The sequence below is a fragment of the Sus scrofa genome, chromosome 5 (assembly GCF_054392235.1).
Source record: "Sus scrofa isolate SSC_HxYL_T2T_F1_AM1 chromosome 5, Sscrofa_HxYL_maternal_Yorkshire_Landrace_v2.0, whole genome shotgun sequence".
Classification (NCBI taxonomy): domain Eukaryota; kingdom Metazoa; phylum Chordata; class Mammalia; order Artiodactyla; family Suidae; genus Sus; species Sus scrofa.
The window spans coordinates 3,115,189-3,136,888 of record NC_139387.1 but is presented as its reverse complement, the minus strand read 5'-3'; the positions used below and the strand labels follow the sequence as shown (position 1 = coordinate 3,136,888).

The 21,700-nt window shown below is 57.6% G+C and overlaps 1 protein-coding gene across 7 annotated transcripts in view; it reads right to left on the bottom strand.

The window, feature by feature from the left end:
- The window catches only part of CELSR1 (cadherin EGF LAG seven-pass G-type receptor 1), a 142,694-nt gene that overhangs the window by 38,821 nt on the left and 82,173 nt on the right, over window positions 1-21,700 (bottom strand). For all 7 annotated transcript variants that reach the window (XM_085025354.1, XM_085025355.1, XM_085025357.1 and 4 more), the window contains exons 5-8: window positions 21,077-21,165; window positions 3,905-4,062; window positions 2,676-2,839; window positions 2,098-2,223 (exon numbers count right to left, since the gene is read on the bottom strand). In XM_085025354.1, coding sequence (XP_084881480.1) covers window positions 2,098-2,223; window positions 2,676-2,839; window positions 3,905-4,062; window positions 21,077-21,165 — 537 coding nt within the window. The remainder of the gene's footprint in view (window positions 1-2,097; window positions 2,224-2,675; window positions 2,840-3,904; window positions 4,063-21,076; window positions 21,166-21,700) is intronic.

The window sequence follows — 21,700 nt, the reverse complement described above, 5'->3', positions numbered from 1 at the left end:
ACTATTTCTCTGCTCCTGCTGATGGGCAGAGATGGAAAGGCTGGCCAGCGAGGGCTCCCAGATGGTTGGGGAGGGGGACCAGGGAGGTGGCACTGAGGGGACCAGGAGCCTCATCCAGTCTGTCGCACGTGGGAAACTGGGTGCCACGGACCAGTCGGCCAGCCTGACTCTCAGTCAAATCAGCTTCATCCTGCTGCCGCCCATGCGTCACGGGTGTTGTGTGCTGGTTGGGCACCTGGCCTGTCCCAGAATCTCACCCTAACTCCTCTGGGGGCACGCCCAGTCATCACCATGAGACCAGCAGCACAGGACACGCCAGGTGGGGGGGCGCCTCAGCCCTGTGAGCACCAGACATCTGTTTCCTGCTCTCAGGACCCCGAGCCCTGGCAGCTGTTTGCTCTGGCACAGCTGGAGCCGGACTCACAGCCTCCATAACAGGAACTCCGTGGGTGTGGATGGCCCCGCTGGTGCTGGGTCCACCCGGGCCTCTGTCCCTCCCTGCGACCTGAGCTTCCTGCTTGTGGCCCTCAGCCGAGGCTGCGCCTAACCTGTCCACAGGACCCGCCCCGCTGCTGCCCGGAAAACAGACCTCTGGGGCCTTGACAGGTGCATGGTGCTTTGTAGCATGAAGAGGCTGGCCCTGACCGGGAACTGTGTCCGGGACGAGGACTCTGGATGTAACACAGGTCCATGCCACAGGCCTTGGCTCCATCAGTAACAGCCCTGGGCGGGGGGACTGCCTGACACAGGACGCTGCCGGCTGGCCCCACCCCTTTGGCTCCTGCACTAATGGCACCAACTTTGCTCTCCTTGCGAAGAGCTGTTACGATTCCCGCCCGTTTCCAGAGAATCTCAGGAAAGCCGTGGACCTCAACCCCTCAAAACAGTCACACAGAGACCTCCAGTCCATCCCGTGGGGTGCACGGGCCAAGGTGAGGTACGTCTGACTTCTCTGGAGAGGCCATGGGTTGGGGGCCAGCGGGCAGCTCCAGGCAGGACTTCTCCTGGCCATCAATTTGCTCATGAGCTCCGGGCATCTCCAAGGCAGATCCAGGGGCTGCCCAGGCTTACCTGGGGTCAATCTCCCCCTTTTGGTCTACTTTATTTTATTGTATTTAATTATTATTATTATTTATTTATTTATTTATTTTAACACATGGCCACGCCTGCGGCATATGGAAGTTCCCGAGCCAGGGGTCGAGCCACAGCCACTGTAGAAGCAACACTGAGTAGTTATGCTGCAAAGCCACACGGGAAGTCCTTAGTTTACTTAATTTGTTTTCTTTTTTTATGGCCACACCTGCAGCATGTGGGAGTTCCCAGGCTAGGGGTCGAATCAGAGCTGCAGCTGCCAGCCTACACCACAGCCACAGCAGTGCAGGACCTGAACCACACCTGCAGCCTATGCTGCAGCATGGGGTTCTTAACTGGCCTGGCCACAACAGGAATTCCTAAATTAATTTTTGGCCACGCCCACAGCAGGTGGCCCAGGGATCAAACACGCATCACAGCAGCAGTCCAAGCCACAGCAGCGACAACGCTGGATGCTTAACCCTTGCGCCGCAGGAGAGCTGCGGTTTACCTTAAAGAGCATCAGTGATTTATAAATGCCGGCTCTTCATTAAACCGTGTTGCTTCAAAATGAATGACTTGTTTAAAACTTGTCAGCATGTATAACTGCAGGGCTGGGGTCGGGGGAGAGACCCAGCCTTTGATGCCCATAACAGGGTCTAGTGGGGACGCAGCCAGCTGGAGGACCCCGTGGCAGGGCGAGAAGGGGCTTGGGGACATGGGCCCTGGGAGCTGCCCCTTCAGGCCACAGGGTGCCCTGAGGCCAACCACAGCCACCAGGAAACCCGGCCTGGCCCCACCTGGCTTCTCTGACCCTCCTGGACCCCCAACCTCAGGCTGGCCCTGCTTGGAGGAGGGGCTGTGTCCCACGGACCTGTCCTGGACCCCAGCCTCGGCTCCAGCATCACCTGCCCCGGTGCCTCCATGAGCCCCCTCAGCCTCCCCGCAGCCCAGGCCCTGTGCCTGCTCCCGCTCCCCACCAGCACCCGGGCCTGGGGACGCATGTGCCACCCGAGGTGTCCTCACCTTGCTCGCAGTTCTTCCCGCCGAAGCGGAGCGGGCACTCACAGAGGTATGTGTTCCAGCCGCTGACACAGGTGCCCCCGTTCTGACACGAGGTCCCGTCACAGAAGTTCCTCTGAGCAGCGCAGCCTGGAAACGGAGCAGCCGGCGTGTCTCAGAGCAGGAAACGGGAGGAGAGAGGGACTCAGGGACTGTTTTCTAGCCCTGACCCCCACGGTGGGGAAACTGGGAGCCCTGGACACAGCCAGAGGGAAGGCAGGCAGGCCCGGGACCCTCTGGGCAGGTCACAACCTAAGCCCTAACATGGCACAGAACCGCTGCCCATATCCGGAGACCTCGGGCCCCTGGGCCCATCCTGCAGGCACACCGGTCATCTGGTGACCTGCTCAAGGCCCCGGGATTGAGTGCCCGCCTCGGGGGCAGGCCCACTCACAGCTTCATCTCCATGGCACGCTGCGGGACCCCAGACCGGAGAGCAGCTGGGCACACACGGGCTCGTCCTCCAGGACGTGGGGGGGGGGGGGGGGCTCTCCCCGTGGCGTGGCCACTGCAGCCCCGCAACGCCCGTGGTCCCACCGTACCTGCCCTGGTGCCGTTGTTGGCGATGAAGCCGGCCATGTCCACGTTCCTGCCGTCGATGGACAGGTTCCGCATGCAGCCCACGAACTGCCGGTTCTGCACCGGGAAGTCCTCGGGCAGGTTGGGGACGCCCCCCAGGAGCAGGGGGCCCGTCAGATCCAGGGACCTGAGGAGGCAATGCCAACCTCTGTGATGGCCGGGCGACAAGAGGTGCCCTGACGCTGCCCGTACATCGCAACGAACATCCGCTCGCTCGACCTGGACACCAATAACCCAACAGGTGGAGAGGCCGGCGGGGCAGGCGGCCAGCAGATCCCTCTTCCGGTGCCACCGCTGCCTTTCAGCCTCTCTGTGCCTGTTTCCTGCCCCTTGGGTCAGACCCTAAGAAGCTGGGTGTTCCGGGCAACTGCCTGAGTCCTGTCTGCAGGCTGCACCGGTGCACCTGAAACAGGACGTGCAAAGCTAAACGGTGGTGCCCCTTCCTCTGGCTTCTGATGACCTTGAGGGGAAGTCCCTGCAAACGAGAGCCCTCGTTCTGCGGGAGCAGCCACATTTCATGACCTTGGACAAGGAGCCAAACCGCTCCAGGACCCGGCCGTGCCATCCGTAAGACGGGCGTGATCCCACCTTTATCACAGGCGTATTTCACACCAGGTGCTCTGGTGGTCTTCAAAAAGCTGAGTAAGCATCCCACCAAAACACAACTAGGGAAGAATCCCACAAGAACCTTTGCTCTGAGATTTGAAGCTGGAGTTACAAAAAGAGAACCACAACCACGGCCGCAAATATCCATGTCAGCGTTGCTCTGCCCTGAGTCAGGGTGGCCCCAGGGACCTCCAGATCTGCAGGGTGACACGGCCGACCCTGATCTAATGGAGGGGTCACTGACTCAGCCTTGACCCCAGGCACCAGCCCTTACTGGAACGAAGTCAGGGACGCCATGGACACAGGGCTGGGGGTGGCTTCTGGGGTCAGCCAGCCGGCTGTCATTACCCTGAGGTTGGCCTGGCCACGCCTCTGGCCAGTGAGTCTAAGGGGACTTATTCTAGAAGGTTCTAATGTGTTGGAGGGAAGGGGAGGGAATCCGACCCCAGTTTGGATTGGGGCTGCCAGGACAATGGGACCTGAGTGCCTGCGTGGGGTCCTGCCCAGGCACCCCCTTTCAGAGCAGTGGCCATGGGGGGGCAGACACTGGGGGGGCAGACACTGGGGGCCCCCAGAGGATGCTTACTTTTTGGAGCCGCTCTGAGTGCCCTGGGCCGCACAGCTGTAGTTGCCGACGAGGCTGCCGAAGCGCACAGCCACGGCCGTGTCACAGCCGTCCACGGTGACCACAGCCACCTTCTCTTCCGACGGTCCATGGGGCAGGCCCAGGCGGCCGATGTTGGGCTGTGGGGAGAGGAAACACGGCCTGGACAGAGCCCCAGCCCCTGCACCCCCCGCCAGGCCTCGGAGGGAGGAGGACACGGAGGGTGAGGCGCCCCAGGCCCAGGGTTAAACAGTCCCCGAGCCAGCTCTGCTGGGCTAACAGCAAAGCCCCCAAATTGACGCCCTTCCCAGAAGCTTAGAATGTGACCTGATTTGGAAAGAGGGGTCTTGCAGGTGTAACTGGAGAAGACAAGGTCACAGTGCAGTGGGGTGGACCCTAACCCAGTGTCCCTGCTGCCCCATGAGACACAGAGACGCACAGGGAGAACGTGGTGTGACAAGATGCCGCCACAGCCCAGGATGCCAGCGCCCTTGAATCTGAAGGAGACGAGAAGGGCCCCCCTGGAGCCCCCAGGGAGCACAGCCCACAAACACCCTGGTTTCCGGTTTCTGGCCCCCAGAAGCGAGAGGGTACATTTCTGCTGCTTTAAGACCCCCGATGGCGTGTTTTGTTCCAGCAGCCAAACCAAAATCCAGGGGCACCCCCTGCTGAATATCAGATTCTGCTCGAAGTCAAAGCATCGGCCGGACCGCATCCACACATCTGGCCAGGAGCCTGCCCTGTGCTCCCGGAGTGCAGACGGCCACTGCTTTTGACATGCGGCCGGGCCCAGTGGGCTGGCGACCCCAGGCTCTCACAGTCACTCCTGGCCTCATCCTGTCCTCCCTGAGGACAACCCCCAGGCACCTTTTGCTGGCCTGAGGTCAACGCCCCTTGGTGGCCCCACACCAAGCGCCCCTTCTCCCAGCTTCTCCCCCCTGCCGGTTCTCATCACCCAGTCTCCCAGCCCAGAGCTGGTTATAAGGATTCCTCTGGAAGGGGAAACGCGGGGGTGGGAGGGCTCAGTTAGGGGCTGGGCCTGATATATACACTCTACTGTGTACGCAACAGGTGGACAGCAGGGCCCACCGTACAGCACAGGGAGAGTCACTCGATCCTGGGTAATAACCTGCGTGGGAGGGGAGTCTGAACAGGAATGGCTACCGATGCACCTCGCGGTGCACCCGACACTAACGTGAGGCTCTAAGTCAACTATATTCCAATAAAACTTAAACAATAAAAAATTAACTCCTACACGGTGACTATGGCTGCTGTGCTGTATCATTGAAATTGGCTAACGGGGGGCGTTCCCGTCATGGCGCCGTGGAAACGAGCCCGACCAGGAACCATGAGGTTGCGGGTTCGATCCCTGGCCTCGCTCAGTGGGTTAAGGATCCAGTGTGGCCGTGAGCTGTGGTGTAGGTCGCAGATGCGGCCCAGATCCCATGTTGCTGTGGCTGTGGTGTAGGCTGGCGGCTGTAGCTCTGATTGGACCTCTAGCCTGGGAACCTCCATATGCCGCAAGTGCAGCCCTAAAAAAGACCAAAAAAAAAAAAAAAAAAAAAGAGAGAGAGAGAGAGAGAAAGAAAAGATAAATAAATACTAGAAACTTGCTAACAATAGAACTTCAATGTTCTCAACAAAAATTAATTAAAATGAAGATTAAAGAAAGAATTCCTGTGGAATCAGTAACCTGAGGTACAGCTGCTCACTTCTGCAGGTTCCCTTCCTGAGGGGGCTGTGGTCTGTGTTCAGTGACTGACCCTCTCTGCCTGGTGGCCCCGGCCACCCCTGGGTGCCCCTCGCCGAGCACACCCACCCAGACAGGTGTCAGATATCAGCCATGCAACGTGGGACAGTCTTGATGCTCCAGAAAGAAACAAGGCAGGCGGCCAGAGGGCAGGCTCGGGCTGGGCCCCGCCACTGAGCTCCCTCGTCTGCACAGCCTGGTCACGGGCCTGCGTCCTGCGAGGTGGCCTGTGGGTTAACCCAGATGGTGCACGCTGAGGGCCAGCGAGCCGCACAGGGCAGGCAGTGGCTCCCTCCTCCCCAGAGAGAGACGCTCTCCTGCCAGTCCCAGCAGGGCCCTTCCATCACCTCCAAACACACAGCCCCTGCTTGAACGCTCTGGGGTCGGTCAAAGTTTCGAACTCGATGCAATTTTACGTTTCTTTATAGTAACCTGGCAAACCGGCAGGAGTGAACAGGGGGAGAATTTGATGAAACCATCCTCCAAGTCTCTCAGCAGGGAAATAACAGCTACACAGGTCATTCCAAAGCTTCAGCGGTTTTTGTTTCGTTTTGTTTTGTTTGTCCTTTTAGGGCCGCACCCGCAGCATATGGAGGTTCCCAGGCTAGGGGTCTAATCGGAGCTGTAGCTGCCGCCAGCCTACACCACAGCCATAGAAACACAGGATCCGAGCCTCGTCTGCGACCTATACCACAGCTCACGGCCACGCCGGATCCTTAACCCACTGAGCAAAGCCAGGGATCGAACCCGCAACCTCATGGTTCCTAGTCGGATTCGTTCACCACTGTGCCAAGACGGGAACGCCCCAAATCTTTACTTTTTAACAGGAACAGAGACGTATCCATTGGCTGGAGGACACTGGGCTGAAAGGCAGGACACGGAGCTTCTGGGAACATGAACTCAGCCATGCAGCCAAGTCGTGTGACCCCAGGAGGCTTCATTCACCCTGGTGGCACCCCCTGGAGACAGGCAGTGCACAGCCTGCGCCACTGTACGTGGCAGCCCCGGTTGAGCCTTCTGCTCCCCGTCGGCCAACCACCTGACCTGAACAAGGCCACCACTATAAGTCAGTTTCTCTGACTACAAGCCAAGGATTTAACATTAGAATACCTGAAGTTCCTGTTGTGGCTCAGTGGTAACGAACCTACTAGTATCCATGAGGACGCGGGTTTGATCCCTGGCCTCGCTCAGTAGGTTAAGGATCCGGTGTTGCCGTGAGCTGGGGTGTAGGTCGCAGACGCGGCTCTAGCGTGGCTGCGGCTGTGGCGTCGGCCAGTGGCTATAGCTCTGATTTGATCCCTGGCCTGGGAATTTCCACATACCGCAGGTGTGGCCCTAAAAAGACCAAAAAAAAAAAAAACCTAGAATACCCATCCTCTCTGTGTTACAGGGACTTTGAGAGTGACTTGAGCATAAGGCCCGCCTCCTGAGCGCCTCGCTCACGGAGGGCCCTTTTCATTGTCTTGTACATCAGCTGATGAGATCACAGGGTCCGCTAAGCTATACCCCTAAATATTTCCCCTTCAGTTACACAACAGAGAGACACAAGAGGATAACAAACCACCGGTTTTCTCGCACTGTAATAGCAACCTGCCCTAGACAGCACGTACAAGTGCCTATCGTGGGATGCTTAAGTATCAGGTGTGATCCTGGGGAAAGAAGCATCCCCTCGCTGTGCGAGCCCCGTATCATCTCTACAACGTGTAATTTACATTTTTGGGGATGGGCGTGAACCTTCTAGAGGAAGGGGGATAAACAGCATTTATGCTCGGGAGGCTTTAATGAGCAAAGCTGCTGTTTACACCAGCGCAGCTGTTGTCAACAGCAGACCCTCAGGAACCGCTCGGAGCCACGGGATTCGAGCAGACATAGCAAAGGAGCAAGAAACCGGAGGCCAAGGACAAAAACAAAACCCAGCATTTGTATTTAGAGCCGCGCTTACTGACTAGAGACAGGTGTCAGGGTCTGGCGTTACTTCCTTAAGCAGCAAGCGAGGCTTTTAGGAAAACAAAGGTCGCCCAAACCCTGCTGCTAGGGTCCTATTCCCAGATCCACCAGCCACGGGCTCAACCGCGACGGCCCCTTGCGCCACAGAATGAAGGCTTCTCAGAGTAAGAACTCAACGTACCAGCAGGAGGGACACACAGCGAGGTACCGGGGGGGACGCTGCGACCTCCGAGGGCCGCCTCCCGGCTCCACGGGGCACCCCAACCCCCACCCCGGCCCAGGCTCCCACTGCCCCAGAACCAGCAGCACCTCTGGCCAGTCTGCTTAATACACAAGCCAACGATCTGCACGGGTCAGTGTCAACAAGAGAAGAGGCAGGGGATAGGGGGACGTGGGGGAGGCCAGGGGGACAGGAAGCAGTGCAGCAGGTGACTCGACATACAGGGATGGGGGGCGCGTCCCAGCAAGCCCCACGCCCAGGTACAGACCCAAGAGAACGGCCCACAGGGACTCAAGCAAACCCGGGATCGAGCATGTTCCTGGTAGCCCTACGTTCAATAGCCGGACGGTCAAGCCACGCCAGGGTCCAGCACGTGGGGAACCGATGACCACAACGTGCTCTACCCACTCGGTGGAATAGCGATCGGCCACAAGCAGGGACAAAACAGAAGCGCTCCGATGTGGCTGAACCTCCAGAGCACCGCGCTAAGCCGCAAGGTCACGCGCTGTATGGGCCAATTTACAGGAAATGTCCAGAACAGACAGATACACAGAAGGTAGATGAGGGACTCCAGGGGCTGGGCTGATGGGGGGATTGGCGGTGAGAGCTCATGGGTGCAGGGCTCCCTCTTCGGGTGATGGAACTACATGGAGACGGACGTGGTGGCTGCACAAGAGTGTGAACGCACTGAAGGCCACTGAATCGTTTGCCTTTTTTTTTTTCTTCCCCTTTTTAGGGCCGCGCCCACAGCACGTGGAGGTTCCCAGGCTGGGGGTCGAATTGGAGCTGCACCTGCCGGCCTCCACCGCAGCCCCGGCAACGCAGGATCCAAGCTGTGTTTGTGACCTACACCACAGCTCACAGCAACACCGGATCCTTAATCCACTGAGCGAGGCCAGGGATAGAACCCACGTCCTCAGGGATACTAGTCGGGTTCATTACCACTGAGCCATGACGGGCACACCTCTGAGATGAATTTTTAAAGTCTGCACAAGGAAGCTCCCTGTTAGCTCAGTGGGTTAAGGATCCAGTGTTGTCACCGCAGTGGCTCAGGTCACTGCCATGGTGAGGGGTTGACCCCCTGGCCCAGGAACTTCTACCTTCCATGGGCATGGTCAAAAAAAAGTTAAAATTTGCACAAAAGAAAAAACCTGGGAATAAAAGGGGCCATATATGAGGTTTCTCTCAATTCTTGAGTTAATAAGGTCTCTTCCTTCCTGGGGTCCAACGTGTCCTGTGGGGTGGCCACCCCAGCCAGGGCACCCCTGTCTCCACTCTCCCCCAGTCCCCCCAGGGCAGCCAGGCCTGGCCACCCAGGTGCCGACGACCAAGCTGGCACAAGATGTGCAAACTGGAGGCACAAACCAATGGGCAGGGCCTGCAGGTGGTGCTGTCTGCACCGCTCCGTGTACACAGGCTGCCCTGAGCAGAACCTGCCACCAGGCCCACCTCTGCCTCCACCTAGAAAAATCCTGAAGGACTGAGTGGGCTGCAGGGGGACCAAGGCAATGCGCTTTGCAAATCTGTTTGGATCCGGGTTCCTGGCTCTCCCCAAATCTGCCAGAAGTGATCACTTGGGGTCTGTCCCTTTTTATTCCTCTTCAGCTCCTTCCCTCTCCCTGTGCAGCCCCCCCCCCCCGGCCGCTCCCATCGGGTTGAAGCCCGTGGGGTCGTGTGAGCATCAAGGCATCTGGTCCGCACACAGTGCTCACATTTCTACGGCCTTTTCACCTGCTGCAGACAATTCGTGGTCAGGGAGGCAGAGGGGGGTTCGATTTCAAATGCTGGATGCGGGGGACAGAGGCATGGGGGCGCCTCGAAACCGGACGCCGGGAGGGCGAGTCTTGGGAAAGATGGATTCACGCTCTGTGTGAGAAACGATTAAACCGACGCTCATTCACATCAAGGAATTCACACATGGCCAGGCTCGAGGAATGCCACAGGGAGCCAAGACGCGGCCTTGAACGTGTACCGTGAGGCTCAGACCTGACGGGGGGCGGGGGGCGCGGGGGGAGCTGAACGCAGCCCCATGAAACGCAGGTGACACCTGCTGGTCCTGGCACAGGGGTGATGAGACCCCTCAGAAACAGGCATGGCCTTTCTCTGAAGCTCACTGGTGACAAGAGGAGAAAACATCACACACACACACACACTCACACACACACACACACACACACACACACACACACACAACAAATTCCCGAGGGACCTCCAGCAGGCCTCTGCTGCCACACAAACACCAGATCAAGATGCTGCATCCCCAGAGCCCAGGCTGGGCCTGGGAAGGGCGCCCACACTGGAGGGCAGGGAACAGGTCACCTCTCTCTCTGAGCCTTGGCTTCCCCACTGCCACGCGCAGGTCTGACTTCCCACCTGCCTCCAGGTAGGCCGCCCGGACCCCCTGCCAGTCAGGCCTCCACGCAGGTGCTTTGGGGATGCAGGTATGCGTCCTCGTCTCCTACAGAAGGGGGTCACCCCAGCGCCACACGGGCACGGAACGGAGGAGGAACGCAGGACAAACAGGTTAAAGGATTCGGCGGATTGATCCTGATCCTTCCGCCACTCGCCACCCCCTTGTCCCTTCTGAATGTCCCGGGGGGCACTTACACCTCAACTTGTCCCCCCACCAAGGCAAGTGTCTGCAGCAAGGCCCTTCCCTGCCACCCACATGGAATCCCAGGCCCCGGGGACAGGACAGGGCCACGTGGAGGTGGGAGGAACGGGTATCGCCCACGTCGGATTCACCTGCACCAGGTCTGCTGCACAGTAAGGGCCGCACTGACTAGACCGGCTCCCCCAGGACGGCTCAGCACTCAGCACGGGACTTGCCGCCTCCCCACTGAGAAAATGGCTTGTGCAGGGAGAACCCCGCTCCCCTCGGGGTGGGGCCGTCACGTGGGGCCTGGGCCCTGGGCGGGTCATCCTGCGTTTTCTTTTTTTTTTTGCCTTTTTGCCATTTTCTTGAGCCGCTCCCATGGCACATGGAGGTTCCCAGGCTAGGGGTCGAATCAGAGCTGTAGTCTCCGGCCTACACCAGAGCCACAGCAACACAGGATCCGAGCTGCGTCTGCGACCTGCACCACAGCCCATGGCAACACACCCCATTAGATCCTTAACCCACTGAGCGAGGCCAGGGATCAAACCCGTGACCTCATGGATGCTAGTCAGGTTCACTAACCGCTAAGCCACAATGGGAACTCCCATTTCACCTTTTTCAATTAACGAAATTATCAGAAGCCCAGAGCTCCCCCAAAGTCCTCTGTAAATACATTCACCATCTGAATTTAACATGAAGACACAAGCCCAGACCTTCTTGTCCAAAAGGAAAAGTCCTTTCTGTTGGCTACACTCTTGGATGGCAGAGGTCCCAGGCCAGGGATTGAACCTGCACCACAGCAGTGACCTGAGCTACAGCAGTGACAAGGTCTGATCCTTAACCCACTAGGCCACCAGGGAACTCCTTGTCTCTTTTCCTTTAGACACCAAGCACCTACATCCCAGGAGGGTCACGGCCTCCCCTTAGGGTGTGGGAGCCTGACTGGGTCAACCGGTGGGCCCTTACTGGCCACCAGGCAGGGCGTGCAGCCCGGGATGAGAGCGACAGGTGCTCCTGACTCCCCCACTTGGCAGTGACCTGGGGCAGAGGACACCCCGCCGAGCTGGGCAGCCTCTTCCACAGAGTGGCTAAATTCAGAGCTACCACCTCCAGGGTCATCCGAAAGACTGGACCCGAGCGCCTCTGCAGAGTCCCTGACGCTGGGCGGGCTGTCACACGTCACACCCACGCGGGTGAGGGTCCAAGGCTGCCAGGGAGGGGGAACAGCAGGGTTCCCAGCCTCCAATGAGCATCACTTCCCAAAGGCCAAGAGGTTACAGCCTGACCCCACTTAGGAAAAGCACCTGACTCCCCCTCCCCCGGCACCAGGCTCAGCTGTAAGACGGAGGCAAAAATACACACACGCCAGAATTCCATCAAGTTCTCTGTTGCTGCGCTGTTGCTAAGGAAGGCGGGAAGAAAGCCAAAACCATGCACATGGCTCTTCTTCCTCCTGCTACTTTCCTATATTAAAAACATAGTTTCTTTTCATATCTTTAAAGGAAAAAGGAGCCATCCACAGCCCACACGTCCTTGCATCTTCGCTGAAGCCACAGGGCCTCCCCAAGGCCCGAACCCACACACCTGCGGCTCCCGGTCCTTCACTAGGTCAGTCATCCAAGAAAATACTGAGCTGTGCTAACAGACTCTCTTTGTTTGGGGACCTTAAAAAGAAAAGATTTCTTTTTTTTTTTGCTTTTTAGGGCCGCTCCCGTGGCATATGGAGGTTTCCCGACCAGGGGTCAAATTGGAGCTACAGCTGCCAGCCTACCCCACAGCCACAGCAACGCAGGATCCGAGCCACGTCTTCGACCTACACCACAGCTCACGGCCACACCGGATCCTTAACCCACGGAGCGAGGCCAGGGATCGAACCCGCAACCTCATGGTTCCTAGTCGGGTTTGCTAACCACTGAAGCATGATGGGAACTCTGAAAAGATTTCTAATGAGAGTCAGAACCAACTGGTCAAACCAGAGCAAAGCCTTCTGTTTCTCAGGCAAGGCGGTTAGTTCAATGCCAGACAACGCTGGCCACAGGTCAAAGGAGGACCTTTTGTGATGGTTGCACAAGACGCTGGGATATGGAATAGCCGCCAGCTCGGGGCAGAGGCTTTGGGAGCCCGGCTCTCGGGCTCGGCACTGTGTATAGAGCAGCATCTCCTGAGGCCCTCGGGATCTCCGTGGGGATGACCCTTGTTCTGGAAAAGATCCATGGGGCGCAGTGCCAGCCCATCTGGGTCCAGCCCTTCCCCAGACAAAGCTCCCAGGCCAGTGAGAGGGAGCCGGGAGCCTCTGAGCTGCTGTCCTGCTGGGCTGGCCCAGAGGGTCAGGTCCCCGTCTTCGGCTGCCCTGGTTGGACAGGCCCCCCAGGTTTTCTGCGAACTGGGGAGTTTATGCAGATTTGCTTGGAGAGGAAGTTTTCTCATTTTCTCTCCTATGACAAATGAAGCCCCAAATCAAGAATTTTTTTTTTTTTTTCTTGCTTTTTAGGGCCAAACCTGTGGCATGTGGAGGTTCCCAGGCTAGGGGTCGAACTGGAGCTGCATCTGTGACCTACCCCACAGCTCACAGCAACGCTGGATCCTTAACCCACTGAGCAAGGCCAAAGATTGAACCCGCATCCTCATGGATACTAGTTGGATTCGTTTACCGCTGAGCTACAACAGGAACTCCCCAAGCTGAGATTCTTTAAGTTTAAACAGCACCTCCCTGGAAAGCTGGGGTCGCATGGTGCTCTGTGGACAAGCTATTTGGCACAAACTGGGGGACCCTCAGGCACCCCATGAAAAGCTCATATTCCCGCATCCAGGGGGCCTATAATCTGACTGCCAGGTCCTTCCAGCTGGACTAGGGATGGGGGAGGGGCACCCCGAGCAGCTGCCCCCTGGAGTTCTCCGCATGGCATGGCACAGGCACCTGGGGGAGCTCCTGGGGCCCCAAAGATGACTCTCTTGGCTCCACCAACATGGCCAGGGACAGAAAGGGCAGAGCCCTTGGGGGCAATGACAAAGTCACTCTGGGCTACAGGGGTTCTTGAGTCACAGGTCATTTGAGGAAGTCTCCTTGGCCGAAGGGAGAAAGGCTTTCAAGAAAAGCACTCACTTGGAGTTCCCATTGTGGCTCAGTGGTTAGCAAACCCGACTAGGAACCGTGAGGTTGCGGGTTCGATCCCTGGCCTCGCTCCGTGGGTTAAGGATCTGGCGTTGTCGTAAGCTGTGGTGTAGGTTGCAGACGCCGACTCGGATCCTACATTGCTGTGGCTCTGGTGTAGGCCAGTGGCTACAGCTCCGATTCGACCCCTAGCCTGGGAACCTCCATATGCCAAGGGAGCGGCCCTAGAAAAGGCAAAAAGACAAAAAAAAAAAAAAAAAGAAAAGCACTCACTCAAGAACACGTGCACACAGACACACACACACACACACACACACGCGCGTGCGCCCCGGCCTGCTCCTGCTGGGACCCCAACAGGCTTCTCTCTGTCTCCAGTGTCTGCAGACCCCGAACTTCTCCCTACAGACCCCCAGGGCCTCCCACTTGACCCAACCCCCTTTCTGAGCGGCCTCCAACCCCCACCTCCTGTGCAAAGGCTGATACTGGAAAGGCTGGGACGGTGCAGGGAGAGGGGGCAGGGCCAGTCCGGCCGGAGGGCACCGGAGGTGGGGGGGAGCCGCCCGCCCGCAGCCCCGCCCAGCCCTGGCCCTGACCCCCTCATCCTCCTCCGAGGGTGGAGGCGGGGTAGGAAGGTGCCGGTCCAGGAGGGGAGGGAGGGGCAGGGAGGAGGGGGCGGGCAGGAGGGGGGCTGGGAGGAAAGGCAGAGGTGAGAGGGAAGACGGGCCAGCCTGGGCAGAGGGGCAGGGGGGGCAGCATTTCATCCGAGAGCGTTGGAGGACAGTGAACGGGCACCACGGGCATGAGACGGGTGGCAGGTGGTAGAGTGAGGCCACCAGACAGGGAACCGCCCCAGCCTGCAGCGACTTTCCACAGCGGGCATGGAGCTCGGGCCCAGGGTGGGGCTGTGTGCGACCCGGGGAGTCATTCTGTTTCCATAGCAGGTGACCTGGATCGGACGGGCCCTTGTTTGGAAAGGAAGCGGGCGACCGTCCCAGTTCCCTGGGCCACCAGCAGGCGGGCACCACCCTCCTTGGGGCCGTGGGCCTGGCTCCCATGGAGGCCGCTTAGCCGGCTTTTCTCAGCCCCACCCGGTTACCCTCTGCTGGACGTGAGCAGAGGGCGGTCTGTAACGGGAGCGCTGATGCTGGATATTTATCCGCTAGCCAGGGGCCGGTCACACGGGGGCCACTCCCGTCCTGACAAACTGGCCAAGTGAGCAGGAAACACGGCCGGAGACCAACAGAACAATTCACACCCCGGACTGGGGATTCGGGACTTGAACTGCTGAACCTGCAGAGCAGGAAATGAGCACGAGGGGTATCCCAGACTCACCCCCGAGGCCACGCCCCGGCAGCGGGGAAGCAAAGCTAGGACCCCCGTGCAGATGCAGACGAGCCTGTCTGCCGGCTCCAGTGTAAAGGTTTGATGTGCTTGGCAAACGCTTGGTTACACTTTTAAGAAGCTTAGCTTCCTTATCTTGTACATTCTTTCAATCAAATGATCTTCTCGACAGAACATTTAAAACAAAAACGGTTCACGAGCCCACCACCCAGATGACTCCCGATGCATTCTTCAACAGCAACAACACGTGAGGAGGTCCCGTCGTGGCTCGAGTATCCGTGAGGACGCAGGTTCGATCCCTGGCCTTGCTCAGTGGGTTAAGGATCCGGGGTGGCTGTGAGCTGTGGTCTAGGTTGCAGACACGGCTCGGATCCCACGTGGCTGTGGCTGTGGCTGTGGCGTAGGGCAGCCGTTACAGCTCCGATTCTACCCCTAGCCTGGGAACCTCCATATGCCGCAGGTGCAGCCCTAAAAAGACAAAAAAAAAAAAATGTGAAACACATAACACATCGCAGACAGGTATAAAATGCACATGAAGGCTACCTGGGTTCTCATCATCCTTAGGTGGCACACTATTTGCAAAAACAGCTGCAACAGTGCCTCCTGCCCAACACTCACAAGGAATAACAAACATCTGATGTTTTTAGACACCGCATTTTGGATGGTTTATGACCTGGCACGGCTATCTGATAAACGCCTCTGATGGATTTGTTTTGGGGAGGAAGAGGGTGCCCTTCAGGAGAAAAAAAAAAAAATTTGGTGTCTGCCTGCCTATCTTTGTGTACCTTTCAAAGTTCTTTTAGTTAAACTTTCTGTGCTTAATTTTAGATGCACATGCAATTTTAAAAAATAATAGATGTGGCGTTCCCGCTGTGGCTCCGCAGGCTAAGGTCCCAAAGAGGTGTCTGTGAGGATGCGGGTTCGATCCCTGGCTCGGGGAACTTCCTTATGCCACAGGCGCAGCCATAAAAAGAAGAAGAAGAAGAACAGTAGCAGATGATGTGCCCTTTACCCAGTTTCTACGGTGTAAACAGCCTGCGAAGTGGTGGTTAGAACATCACAGCCCAGGTGTGGACGCCGATACGGTCAGGATACACAGATGTTCCATCACCACCAGGACTCGGCCTGCAGGGCGCTCGCGGGCACACCCACGTGCCTCCCGCCCCCAAGCCCGGCGGCCACTCAGTTGTTCCTCCCTCATTGGAGAATGTGACACACGTGGAAGCACCTGCCTCGTGAGACTGGCTTTCCTCGCTCAGCATCGCTCTTACGTGCGGCAGTGGTTCACCTGTCTCGTTCCCGAACAGCATCCCAAGTTCCGGTGGGCAGGTCACCTGCACTGGGGGCCTGGGTGGTTTCCAGTTTGGGCTTGTTGGGGAAGGAGCTGCTCAGGACGGTCGTGCACTGGAATCCGAGCTGGGCAGACACGAGGGATATTAGCCTGGATTCTTCCTTCCTTCCTTCCCTCCCTTCTTTCTTCCATTTTTCTTTCTTTCTTTCTTTCTTCCATTTATTTTTCTTTCTTTCTTTCTTTCTCTCTCTCTCTCTCTCTCTCTCTGTCTCTCTCTGTCTCTCTCTGTCTCTCTGTCTCTCTCTCTCTGTCTCTCTCTCTGTCTCTCTCTCTCTCTGTCTCTCTCTCTGTCTCTCTCTCTCTCTCTTCCTTCCTTCCTTCTCTTTTTCTTGCCGCACCTGCGTGCATATGGAGGTTCCCAGGCTAGGGGTCTAATCGGAGCTGTACCTGCCGGTCTACACCACAGCCACAGCAATGCCAGATCCGAGCCGCATCTCTGACCTACACCACAGCTCACGGCAACACCGGATCCTTGACCCACTGAGCGAGGCCAGGGATCGAACCTGCATCCTCAGGGACATTGGGTTCTTAACCTGCTGAGCCACAACGGGAACTCTTGGACTTTTTTGTACTGTCTTCATCTGATGTTGGTGTCAGGGTAACGCGGACTGCAGAGAAAGAACGGGGACGTGTTCCCTCATCTCTGAGCCTCTAAACCTTTGGCAGAATGTGCCAGTGAAACCATCCAAGCTTGGAGATTTCCTATTGGGGAGTTTTAAAAATATAACTTCGATTTCCTTAACAGTAATGTTGTTATTCAAATTATTTATTTCATACTGGTTGAATTATGGTAGCTTATGATTTTTGAGGAATTGAGAGTTTATTCCTGATACTAGTAATCTTTCTTGGTTTAGGGGTTTTTTTTTTTTAAGTTATTAAACTTGTTTGTCAACATTATTGCTTTTTCCAAAGCTGTTTCATCGGTTCCGTTGTCTGTCTTCCATCCCACCGGTTTCTGCTCTTTAGTCTTTCCTTTTTCTTGCTTTGAGTTTATTTTGCTCTTCTTTTTGAAGATTCTTGAGCTAAGACCTTAGATGATTTTATTTATTTACTTATTGGCCACATCAGCTGCACGTGGAAATTACGGGGCCAAGGATCGAACCTGCGCCACAGCCGTGATAATGCCAGGTCCTTAACCTGCTGAGCCGTCAGGGAACTCCAAAGTTTGTATAGGGATCCTTCTAGAAACATTCTAACACCAAAGGGTGAGGGGTAAGGACAGACACCCCAAACTGCCCTGATGACGGCCAAACCCAAGCTCTGAGTGCAAACAAGTCACTTCGGAAGGATCCACACGAACCTCTCATTTCAGATTCACGCAAACTTCCCTCAGACGTGTCTACACTTTTTCAAGTCGGCAAGGAAAATGTTTACTTACCGTGCACAGTGGCCTCGGGGAAAAAAGCACATCTGCAATGAAGGAAGTAACGACTACACACCCTGCAAATCCTGCCTAAGCCTCCACGGGGGCGGGGGTCGGCCGAGAGGCTCTGGGTTCCACCTGTGCTTGATGGAGTTCCGACATGTTTGGGCAAAGTTCCCCCCACCCTCCCTTTTTTTTAAATTGGCCACGCCCACAGCAGGTGGAAGTTCTCAGGCCAGGGTTCGAACCCCGACCACAGCAGTGACAACAGCAGATCCTTAACCCCCTGAGCCACCAGGGAACTCCAAGGTGTCCGCTTCACTTTTAAAATACCTTCCCAGGTATTTTATTTTATTTTATTTTTAATTTTTTAAAAAATATTTTTAGGGCCACATCCACAGCACATGGAGGTTCCCAGGCTAGGGATCAAATCAGAGCTGTAGCCACTGGCCTACACCACAGCTCATGGCAATGCCGGATCCTTAACCCGCTGAGCGAGGCCAGGGATTGAACCCGCAACCTCATGGTTCCTAGTCAGATTCGTTAACCACTGAGCCACAACGGGAACTCCTTTCCCAGGTATTTTAAACCGCCAAGCTCCAGTGGGCACCCTGTTCATCCAAGGTGAGTTATACCACCTCACCTAGAATGCCACCCAGCAGAAAGAAAAGTGAACTGACTTTGCTGGCCCCCTGCTTGGATCCCCCTACCAAGGGGTCCTGTCCTCTGGTTTGGGGCTGGCTCGGGCCACCAGGGAGCCTAACAGGAGAGGAGGAGGCCGGGGACCACAGTGCACTGCCGGTCACTTCTCTACACAGGGGGCTTCTCTCCTATCGGGGCTCCCTTCTGCCCTCTCGGCCTGAGGGTTGTGACAGCCGCAGGTCCCGCACTGCCCTGCACACCCACACCCTGCCCCTCTTTGCTGATAAGCCCTCCGGGGACCATCCTGGCAAGGATTCCACCTGTTTCCTGGGGCTGAAGGGCCTGGCGAGTCAAACAGCCTGGACAGGCTCCCAGGCCCCAGCAGCCGTGGGGAGGGTCCCAGGGGACCCAGATGTTCCCTGCACTCTAAAGACCAGACACGACACAAGGACCAAGCAGACGCCTGCAGGGCAGAGGGACTCGCCCCTCGGTGACCACTCTCAGGGCTGGCCAGAGTGTCCACTGAGATTCTTCTTCTGCTTTCTATTTGAAGGCATGTGCCATGACCCACAAAAGCCTGAATGTGTTGGAGTTTCCGTTGCAGCTCAGCAGTTAACGAATCTGACTGGCATCTATGAAGACGCAGGTTCGATCCCTGGCCTCCCTCAGTGGGTTAAGGATCCGGCGTTGCTGTGAGCTGCGGTGTAGGTCGCAGACACAGCTCAGATCCCACGTTGCTGTGGCTGTGCTGTAGGCCGGCAGCTACAGCTCCAGTTTGACCCCTAGCCTGGGAACTTCCCTATGTCGCAGGTGCGGCCATAAAAAAACAAACAAAAGCCTGAATATGTTTAAGCCAGAAAACCACCAACCCCTGTCGCTGTCCTTGGGCCAGGAGCGGCCAGCCTTGCAGAAGCTCCACTGCCACTACATCTGCTTGTGGGTCCTGCCCAGACACGAGAAAGCCATCCTGATACCGTGAACGGAGAAATCGGGGGTCCAGCTGCGGTCCTGCCCGCTGGCACAGGTTCCAGCCCTGACGTCAGATACGACAATCCCTGTGCTCAGTGGGACTGTGCCCCAGGCCAAGGGGACGCAGAGGCACACAGGGCATGACGCCGGCCTTAGGGCTCCTGGCCCTCCAGGAGGCTGGGGCACAGTCTCCCCACCTGTGCCCAGGTGAGAGCTGCTGTCCCTCATCCTGAGAGGGGCCACGGGGGAGACTGTCTCCAGGGTGGAGAGAAGGGGCCGAAACCCTCTGACCGTGCCAGGGTGTGGGGAGCCACGGGGGCACCCTGCTCCCCGGAGCAGCTGAATCGGGTGAGAGCCCCTTGGTTACTGATGGGGGATAGTGTGCCAGGCGGGTTAAGAGACCAAAAAGAGAAACACCCAAGCAGTGCACTGCCACCCCCCGCCCCCCGCCCGCCCCGTCCATCCCCGAGCCCCTGGAAGTCAGTAAGGGCTCTGACCGCACCCACCGCCTGGCACAGCAGCCACACGAGGCTGCTTCCAGGTGGGCACACCTGACACTGGCTAATAATTGCTCCCGGCCACGGGCCACCACATGAGCAGAAGACTCCAGACTCGAGGCAGACAGCTAGGAAGCTGCACGTGTGTCTGCAGGGGCCTGTGACCCTCCCTGCCCCGCCCGCCCCCCACCTTAACTTGCTCACACGGCCCTTCATCCAGCAACCCGGGCACTGCTGACACCACAGCCCCGGTGGTCCCAGGAACACGGGCAGCAGGGCTTCCTGGGGGCTGCGGTAGCCCAGACCCCCTCCCGGGCACCTGCGAATACTCTCTGCTTGGTCCCCCAGGTCCCCAGATGGGGACACGGCCCCCGCAACGATTCAGGTCTGCACCCCGACCCCACCAGAACCTCCCCTCATGCTCATCACAACCGCGGCGCTGAGAACCTGCCTGGCCTCGGTCCCAGGAGACGATGGGTGGCCCCCACCCACGGACAGGGGGCAAAGACCACAGCCACCGTGCGGGCGATCACTGCTGGGGGCCTCGTATTCAGGGGGATGGCGACAGGAGACGTTTAGGGCGGGCCAACGTAACAGAGGCAGAGGACGGCCACGACACACTGAGAAAGGAGGGGGGTGCGTCTGAGTGACACAGGGACGCAGGCCCAAGTGGTGGGAGGGTCGCCAGTCACGACTGTGCCAAAACCCAGGGACAGAAGGCACCCCTCCCCCTGGGTGTGCTTCTTACGAGACACAGGACCTCTGGTCTGCCGGCCAAGCTCCGACTCAAGCCCTGTGGAGGCCCTGGGGTGGGGAGGGGTGGGTGTGTGTCCGGGGGGGCCAAGATTGGGAGGGGTTGGCACCCTGGAGCGTCCCAGGAAGGAGAAGAGAAGTTTGCAAAATCCCAGCAATTGAAGGCTGGGCATTTTGATGCAAAATCCACCGAGGAGTTTCCTTACAAGCCCATAAACAGCAAAATGAAAGGAAACCCCCCTAAAACGACCGAACCTTCAGAGCTTTTCCTGGGAGAGCCTGCTGGCTCTGGTTCTCGGGTTTCCTCCAGGTACCAGCGAGCGGACGATTTTGGCCTTGGAATTGTGTCTGAATGGCCTGGAATCTTAGCCGCCAGTAATGACCGGGCCGAGGCAGCCGCAATGAATAAGCTCATTCTGCGTCCTCTCCCCCGTGTGGAGAGGCCTCTGGGGTCCCTGTGCCTCCCCGCCCAGTGTTCCCTGCTTCCTGGGGGCGCATCCCTGCCAGCCGGGGCTTGGGGACATTCGCACGGACACTCAGCCAGCACGCGTATCCTAAATGACACCTCTGCAGTTCAGAGCGTAAGCGTCTAAGGACTCCGACTCCGGCCTACCTTGTTGTAATACTGCACCTGCACAGAGTGCCACCGCCCATCACTCACGCCCCCGGGCACCTGCGGGGCCACCGTCGTCGTGGTCTCACCTGCGGGGGGCGGGGGGGGAGGCAGAGAGAAACGCGGGGTGAACAGTCCTTTCGAAGCCTGGAAAAATGTCTCCAACACCTGGGTGGACACTCCCTTTCAGAGGTTTTACCTCTTTTTTTCTTTTTGGCCGCCCTGCCGCATATGGCCTTCTCAGGCCAGGGATTAGATCTATGCCACAGCTGCAGCAACGCCAGATTTTTTTTTTTTTTGTCTTTTAGGGCCACACCCGCAGCACATGGAGGTTCCCAGGCTAGGGGTCCAATCAGAGTTGTAGCCACCAGCCTACGGCAGAGACACAGCAACACGGGACCCGAGCCGTGTCTGCGACCTACACCACAGCTCGCGGCAATGCAGGATCCTTAACCCACTGATCAAGGCCAGGGATGGAACCCATGTCCTCATGTTTGCTAGTTGGGTTTGTTAACTGCTCAGCCACGATGGGAACTCCCAATACCAGATCTTTTAACCCACCGCACCAGGCTGGGGACTGCACTTGCATCCTGGTGCTCCAGAGACACCACCACTCCCATTGTA